Raw genomic sequence first — 8,958 nt, forward strand, 5'->3', positions numbered from 1 at the left:
ACCTTGAAATGCCTTGCTGCTGAAATGTGCTATACAAATAAAATTTGATTGATTGATTGATTGATTCTTGTCTGATGTAAGGTTTTAGCTGTTCAATAGTCCTGGGTCTTTGCTGGATTTTATGTATTAGGGTGCGTCAAGTGTTTTCTACTGGTGAGAGGTCTGGACTGCTGGCAGACCAGTTCAGCACCCGGACTCTGCCATGATGCCATGCTGTTGTAATGGATGCAGTGTGAGGTTTAGACCTTCCCTACAAAAAGACATAATCTGAATGAGAGCATATGTTATCCCAAATCCTGTATATACTTTTCAGAATTGATGGGGACTTTTCCAGGTGTGTGAGCTGCCCATGCCATAGGCACTAATGCACCCCTATACCATCAGAGAGGCAGGCTTTTGAACTGTGTGCTGATAACGGGCTGGATGGTCCCTCTCCTCTTGAGTATGGAGGGCGTGCAAGTCTGTGGTTTCAAAAAGGATTCAAATTTGGATCCGTCTTTTTTGTACCACCTGTTTTTACAGCCATCTCCCAACTTTTCTCAGGTGCCATAAAAGTCAAAATTATCACACTTTTTCCAAAAAAGGTTACAACTTTTCCTGAGTCGGGGTTATAACAAAGACTTAAGAAGTAAATGGTGCTCGGAGTCAGTGGGTCACTGTTGATACACAAGCCACCAGCCCCCCCGAGGCTTTTTATTGTCCACAAGAACCAGATGAAACCAAACTGCAGCCAGCTCCGTGTCACCAGGTCACATATGCTTACTGGGTCTCTCCTATTACTCATAAACTCCACCAAGTCCTGCCTCCATCCTTCCTTTTCTTTGTTTCACACATCTCCTTCACACACACACACACACAGGCAATTCCCCCTGTGCAGAAAGATAGATGGGATGTTCCCGAACCACAGGTGCTGCTCTACTTGTGAGTCTTTTGCATTCTTCTGCACACCATCCAGATCTACTCAGTTATTTTTTTTTTTTACTTTTTGCACGTTTTCCCCAGTGATCACCAGCATACATTGGGATGTTGGTATAATGAGGAGCATGAAATATTAAAAAATACACATCAGTCTTGGCAATGAGAATATTTTACAAGACCAAGGCAAAACTCCAAAAGGTCCACATCCAGCCTCGCGCGGTCTTTAGGTCTCAAACACCACTAGATGGGGTTAGTTTCATTTTTATTCTCAGGACAAGAAGCTGGTGACTGAAGGTGAACCGATCGGACCCTCTCTGCTGAGCAAACTGCACCATCTGCTGGCTGAAAATAAGAGGCCTGGACTTAAACACAGCATGCAGCTAAAATCTTGGCACCCAATACACTATATACAGTATATTTTACCTTCCAATGAGCCATTCTTTGCTGTAATTTCTTAAAAAGATTCATTTTAATCCAAATAGTTTTCCAGGGTTAAGAAATTTAAGATTTTATTTGCATCTTTGGTCTATTTCTACCATTTTCAGAGGAAGCCATTTATAACCTGAACCTCCATCATTCAAACAATTTGTTTCCATTTCTTTGGTTGAATTTTTTATTTTAAAAAATGCCAAAGATACCACAGGTTTATAAGCATAAAGTACTATATTTTTTTATTTTATTTTATGTTTATGTTTTTTACCTACAAAAGGAATACCAAAGAGCTATTAGCTGAAACCTTAGCATGTCTCAGTATGGACCAAAGAAAGGATTCGAAGCTTAAATTATTATTTATGACCGAGGAACAGTATCTGATAATCAGCTCATTAAAAAACAAGAAAAGAAAATCTACAAGCCCGACACAGGACACAAGAAGCAGCATCCTTCAGCTGATCCATCTTGCTCAGACCACCAGTGCAAATCTTACACATTTTTGGTTTTGGTGTTAAGGTAGGAGAGGTTCTTAGTGTTGTTGTTGTAAAACAAACTGTTTAAATTTAATCAAACTGGGGTTTTATGTGAAAAGGGAACTCATTGTGCATAAGAGGCTTACTTGTCTGTTACGTGTTGAGACAAAACTGGTTCATCTCTTGAGTTTAGGAGCTTTTTATGCCTGAATAAAAAAGTTAACAATGTTAAATGGCTCAACAACAACAACAACAAAAAATAAGTAAAGGGAAAAGAAAATGTGGGACTGAAAATGGCTAGAAATGCAGCCAGTTTAAGAAAAGTAAAACACATAAATAAACTTTAAAGCAAAATGAGGAGTGGTTTTTATTTTTTTAAAAGTGATATCTGACAGAATTATTTACATGTTTGTGCTCCATGTACAACAAAACCCTACATGGAGTTCACACAGTTATGGAACTTGAGTTTGGTCATTTTAAGCAGTTTTGTGATTCTTTAACTCCTTTAAATCCTTCAGTATTTTTTTCACATGCATTTGACATCTAGCGTTACAACTATTTTGTCAGATTTAACTGAAAAAAAAAGTTAAAGTCTCATCAGAAACAAAACTGTTGACAAATTATTACAAAGAATTTAGAAGAGTTTAGGTTTTAAATAGTTCAAGAGAGTAATTTGCTGATCTAAATATCTTAAATTGTTGATTTTAAACAACCTTTTTACATCCTAATAAATAGAATCATCCACTTGTCTGCTTTTCATTTACCACTGATTGAGACTTCAGATAAATCAGTAAACCTAATACATCTGACTTCCTGTTTGAAATAATTAACCTTCATATATCTAAGATTGTTATAACTGGACCTTGACAGGTGAAGCAGTAAAAACAAATAAACAGATTAATTAAGTAATGATTAAAATAAGTGAATAATATTGAGTTTTTCTTATGAGACAAAGGTGAAAGCTGTGCTTTTGAGCAAAGTCATGACGCAAAGTCTTCTGCTATTAAACTAAAAGATTCTAAAGCATCAATTTTATTTATTCCAGTAACAAAAGGCTGACACAGCAAAAGCCACATTCAGTTGAATTGCTTGAGTAAGACTTTCTAATAGTCAAAAACATTTATGCTTTCAGATGTGCCTTGTTTTTTTTGTTTCCCCTTTTTAAAAGAAGCACAAGATGCATGCATAAGATCTAATGTGTGACTGACCACTTGTGAGACGGGCAGGGAAATCAGTGGTTTGACGATGTATTAATATCCCAGTGCTGCAGTGAAGGCAGAGGTCACAGGCTGAACATGAACGCATTAAAGTGGCACAACCTGTTAGATAACTGATAACACTGGCCTCCATTTCAGCTCTTCTGCCTGTAACATGTTCAGCGGGAACATGTTATTGACTCGACTGATGGTTTCCTGTCGTGAGAGTAAGAACCGGTGCGAAGGAAAGTAAATAAACGTGTTTGTGGTCTCACCTGGATTTAGCAGGTAGGCTCTGCCAGTCTGGGTGCAACCTCAGGGACCACAATAACACCTCAGGCTTTTGTTTTTTTCTGCGAATAACATGCGCTTTGCTGTTTCCTTTTCCTCTGCCACCTGCCTGTTTGGTCGTCTGTCAGTGTGTGATAAGACAATTGATTTGGTTAGGATGGATTTTAAGATCCACCAGTTTAACTGTAAACTCCATTTGTTTTCTCTAATGGGAGAAGCACAAAGAGAAGAAAGCACACCAGCAATGACTCACAGCTTATTAGTAAGAAAGTCATAAAACGGCTTGTCCTCTGAAGGTTTGAGGTTCATGCTTTTTGTTAAAGTGATGGCTTGGATCTTTGGCAGTGGGGTTCTGTACAAAGATTATGAACAATCACTATTTTACCTGTTGTCGATACAGCAGCTCTTTAAATGACCTCAGTTTGGAAAAATGGAGTGTAATTCTGACTTTGAGAGGGGCCAAAACTTAAAGTAAGTTTCCTCTGTCTTACTATAAATCCAATCTCAACCCTCCTGTGGCCTTTGGGTCAGACTGACCCAAAGTTACAAGGGCTTCAGTTACGACAGCTTCAGGAAGGTTAAAAAAAAAACATGGGCTCGATGAGGTAACTTAGGTTATAGAACTGCTCAGAACCAGTCGTGTTCTGTCACTGTTCTCAACCAGGTGTGTCAACCAGAGCACTACTTTAAGGCCAGGAGTCAGTTCGGTTCTCTTTAAGGGTCACAAGGAGGGAGAAGGAAGGAGTACTTCCTTTAACATTTCTATTCCAGAAGAACACTTTGTGTGTGCATTAGAAAGGGCGGTACAAGTCTGTGTGGTTTCCTGTTAATAATGAACAGAATAGAAGAAAAAAAAGGTACAAACTGTCCCATTGTGTTACATATGCTGCACATAATACAACACTATTACCAATTATACATGAACACAAAGCAGGATGCAAGGTAAACAGAAGGAAATGTCAAAAATGTAGTTAATAATACCAACAAATTGTATAACGTGTACCTGACTTTAACTGCAGCATGCATTTAGGTGAATGGACTCAAAAGCTGGAAACACACAGCACAACTTTCAGAGTTTTTACGGATTTTACGGAAGACTTGGAGTACACACCAGCAGACCGGTTTCAGCAGATGACAAATGAGAGATTGGGAATGACACGCTGAACAGCTGCGCCCAATGAGGGCTCACACAAGACAGGATTTGTCAAACCAGCTCTCACAACGGTGACAGCTTAAAGAGTAAACAATCGTGGACGACCACAGGCTCGGCTTTGTACTTCTAAAAATGATGCATAATTACAAATATTCTACCTAGGCAGAAAAAAATGGCTTCATGTGTCAGAAATGACTATTTTAGTTGACAGGGAAAAGAATGAAAACAATAAACTTAAATAAAAAAACAGTTCTTTCCGAAGTTTTACAAGTAGCAATGTGTAACTGCTTTCAAGTTGACTCTGAAACTAATGTAGATGGTTTTATTTTTGATGTTTGATGTTTTTTTTCTATTTTTCAACTCGTGCTAAACAGAGGATGAGCTGCATGAACACAAACAGTAAACAGACTTGGGGCCTTATGTACAAGGGGCTCAGAAAAGCCTTTACGTTGCTGTCATTACGTTGTTTTCTATATGGAATTATTTGGTTACTTGTTAGCAAAGATGTCAGGATTGAGTTTCTTTTTGTATTTAGGGTTTTTGTTTTATCGTGTTTTCGGTTATCCTGTGTTCAGTTTGGGTTTATTGTTTCTTTTATTTTGTTATTCAGTTGTCTTCATGTTTAGTTTAGTCTTTGTTCAGTTTTTTGCTCCATGTCTTTTATATTCCTGTCATCATTCACTTGTCCTCAGCTTATCACTCGTTCACCTGCTCCAAGTTTGTAGTCACTCACCTGTGCCCACTTCTCCTAATTTCCTTCAGTCTTTTAAACCTGTTCATCGCCCTCACTTACTCACTGGTTCCTTGTCAACTCCAATGTGCTGACTGGTTTCCCTTTTGTTTCGCCCTCATGTTTTTGCAACCTTGAGGTTTTTGTTATTTAATTTTGACTTGCTGCCACGTCAGCTTTTGTTTTTTGTTCTTATAAATAAGGTAGTTATTATTAGTTTTTCTTTCGAGCTCTCAGTATGAGTCTGCACTTTGGATTCGCCTCACTAACCACCAAACCTGACGAAAGATAGCAGTAGCAGCAGCTATACAGCTGTAGCACTACAAGTGCAGCCTGGGGGAATTTCCAACAGAAATATCTAAAGGTTTTGTTGGAATTACTTGTAATACAAAACTGTGGCTCCACTTAAACTAGCAATTACCTCATCGGTCTGGTAAAGAATCAAACTTTATTCCTCCAAACTGAGGTTGAAGAATATTATTAGTTCATAACCTTTCCACAGAACCCTGCTTCAAAGTCTCTCAACTCTCGGTTCAAGACCTGTGCATCCAAGTGTTACTTGTGCCCCTTTTTGACGATGGTGAAACTGAAATCCTGTGCAGCAACCTAAAGTTGCCCCTGAACATGAAAGGGTTTTTTTTTTTTTTCACTTGTTTGTCTGTTATCTGTCTGGGTTGCAGCCGTTATGACGCCTAATGTGAGAACCGTCTCTCGTGTCAGTTAAAATTGGCCTCTGCCAGCATTCGCTGCGAAACCGCCACGTCATAGCCGAACTCGGCTTCACCAACTGGAGTGTCAGCGCACGGTGTGGTGGCACAGACAGACAAAAGTGAGGAAAGACTAGTCAGATCGAAAACGTTGTGGACCGAAGCAGCCACATTCAAACATGTTTCTCACCACAGTGAGTACGTTATGCCAGTGAAAGCAGACTTTCTCAAATACAAACTGTTGAGCTCATCATTCTGCATTCATTTACAACTTGCATTTGAATGGGTTTCCTTCCGGCTTGTGTTTTGCTGTTGAGGACAGGACAAAGGTGCAATACCGTACACAAGCTAGTTTTTTTCAATTTTTTTAATGATTGTTTTACACATGAAAGTCAAAAATACAAATATGTGATGAAACAAATGTAAAAAAAAAAAAAAGCACAAACACTTATAAAACAGTATTTACATCTTTATACAGTTTATACAGTGATACCAGGGGAATCGATATGCCTGTGACTGTTAGGATGTGGATGAAAATAGTCTTAAGTCCAGAAAGATTTGTGCTTGCAGAGATGTAAATGGTATTGTAGCAATTAATGAGGAGGAAAATGTAAAGCAGGATTACTAGTCTCGGGTCACAGCTGTAGTATTGATGGAAAATGAGCATCTATATGGAGAGGGCAGGGGTTGTGTCAGTATCTGACATGACTGAGGGACGTTTGGGAACTGACAGAACTTTACTGAATCCTCCTTTGCTCAGACCACCAGTGCAAATCTTAACCATCTTCAGGAGGTCCTGTCTGAACCGCACCCCAATAAAAACATACAGGAATGGGTTAAGGCAGGCGTGGGTAAAGGCCAGGCTCTTGGCAACTTGTCCGGCTATGTCAAAGCGAATTGCAGTGGCGCAGTCGGTGATAGTGGTATTTGCTGCCTCTATGGCCTCCACGATCAGCAGGGCGTTGTGAGGCAGTTGGGAGAGGACGAACACAAACACTACAACAAAGATGACCCTCAGGGCCTTGTGCTTTTCAAAGTTCTTGGCCTGCAGTAGAGTGCGGATGATGACTGAGTAACAGAAGAACATGATCAACAGAGGGAGGCAGAAGCCCATAGTAATCTGCAGGGACAGCACCAGGATCTTTGTCCGATTGAACGCGTTATACCAGTAGACCAGAGTGCAGAAGGATTGTTGCGCGCCTTCCTCCACCTTGATCTGGGCGAAGATAAACTCGGGGAGGGCCAGTAAAGTGGAGACACACCAGACGCCAATGCAAACCAGCTTGCTGTAGAACAGCGTCTTTTTCTTTAGGTTCTGAGCCTTCGTGACCTGTACGATGGCAATGTAGCGGTCCACGCTAATGCAGGTGAGAAGGAGCATGCTGCTGAAGAAGTTGATCTTGTAAACTGCAGACACAATTTTGCACACGCTGAGCCCAAAGTCCCAGCCCTTGGTGGCATCCGCAGCCCAGAAGGGCAGCGTGCACAGGAAGAGGAGGTCAGCCACAGCCAGGTTCAGCAGGTACACGTCGGTCATTGTTTTGAGGCGGTTGCGCACTGCGGTGTAAATCCAAACCACCAGCAGGTTACCCACAGAACCGAGGACGAAGATGATCCAGAAGAGAGGCTGTTCGTACTCGCCACGAAACTGCCGGACCCAGCTTTTGTCACACATGCCTGATTCTTCAGTCGAACTATAATCCACATAGTCCTGCAATCAGAACACATCATTGGATTATTTAAAAAGCATAAAGATGACGTGTACAACTGGCTTTTCGACAAAAGCTTTAATTTTATTGATTGATTTATTTTGCTTTTTTCCTGAACCGACTCATCAACTGCAGAACCTTTCGCAGTCGAACCCACTTGTGGTGGGAACGGAGTGAAATGACATCAAACACTGTCTGTGACGTACAAGCTAACCAGAGTTCGCTGTCAGGTGCAGCTGTTGTGTCTGTACAGAAGAAACCACACAACTGCACGGTTTCCTGCTGCTATCCAAGCCCGAAGGGGGTGAGTGATCCTGAGGGGCTCCAGAAAGGGGGCCCGCTGCAGAACTCAGTACCCCGGCAGCAGAAAGTTTTAGATGTAGGGCAGAGATAAGCGGCGGGTCTTGTTTTTTTTGAAAACAATGGAAAATTTGATGCCGACGCAGCTGTTACTCTGACTGCAGCATTTAAGTATCCAACAAACATCTGCTGTCAAATGCATGTCATGTTTGAAAAGAAACATGTATTTTCTGCGCATATATAGATCGTATCCTGAGAATAACTGTTTTTATTTATACAATAAAATTAGTTCACAAATACAGAAAATTTTACTTTCCCCTTTAGGTGAGCATGTGTTGTCAGAATTAACTTATACCACCTTTTCTCTTGTGTTTTTTTTTTGTATACCAACAACAAAAAAATGCTGTTTTCCCCCTCATTATTATTGCCATCATAAACAAATATTAAAGTAATACTTACAGTTGATGTAGAATAGATCTCTTCATCAAACATATAGGTAGTTGTCTCGTCCATTTTATCTACAAAGAGCCAGAGAATACCAAAATAAGACAACAAATAAATGATAAACATGGTAAAAACAAAGCCCTGAGCGTAGCTTGGAGCTATTTTGGAAGAAACGCAGAATATCATTTACCTGTTTTTGTGCAGGAATGTGAGAATGGGGAACTTCACAGTGGGAGTATTACTTCTTTGTCTGAGTGGAACAGCTGTCAACTTTGCTCATCTTCACTGGCTTATATAGCTTCCTTTTAACCACGAAAGATCACGTGCCGACTTTTATCACGTCGTATGTGTCTCAGCCTGCGGAGAGCAACAACACATGGCCACTGGACACCGCTGAAGTCATTTTTCAAGTTTAAAACGACAGCGCAGCGTGTACCAACTGGACCTCTTTTATCATTTTGAAAACCGCCAGACAAGGTCTAAGCATTAAGAGACTTTTAGACGTCACCCAATGATTCATGGCCATGAGGCTGAAAGTAAAGCAGGTTTTATCAAGCCTCCTCAGATCTGGCACATTTTGCACACACAGGTGAACCACTTAATAC

General features: G+C 40.4%; 1 protein-coding gene across 1 annotated transcript; it reads right to left on the bottom strand.

The window, feature by feature from the left end:
• Positions 1-6,303: 6,303 nt before the first annotated feature.
• Positions 6,304-8,660, bottom strand: ccr9b (chemokine (C-C motif) receptor 9b). Its single transcript, XM_017406438.3, has 3 exons — positions 8,544-8,660; positions 8,369-8,427; positions 6,304-7,611 (listed from the first exon to the last, which is right to left on the bottom strand). Exons 2-3 carry the CDS (start codon positions 8,420-8,422, stop codon positions 6,568-6,570), a joined length of 1,098 nt encoding a protein of 365 aa, XP_017261927.1. The 5' UTR covers positions 8,423-8,427; positions 8,544-8,660; the 3' UTR covers positions 6,304-6,567.
• Positions 8,661-8,958: the final 298 nt, after the last annotated feature.

This window comes from Kryptolebias marmoratus, linkage group LG21, assembly GCF_001649575.2.
Source record: "Kryptolebias marmoratus isolate JLee-2015 linkage group LG21, ASM164957v2, whole genome shotgun sequence".
Lineage (NCBI taxonomy): Eukaryota > Metazoa > Chordata > Actinopteri > Cyprinodontiformes > Rivulidae > Kryptolebias > Kryptolebias marmoratus.

Coding starts and splice junctions, on each gene's coding strand:
- ccr9b (XM_017406438.3), bottom strand. CDS start 8,422: ATGGACGAGACAACTACCTATATGTTTGATGAAGAGATCTATTCTACA. Junction 7,612..8,368: donor AGATCTATTCTACATCAACT/GTAAGTATTACT, acceptor TTCTGATTGCAG/GACTATGTGGATTATAGTTC.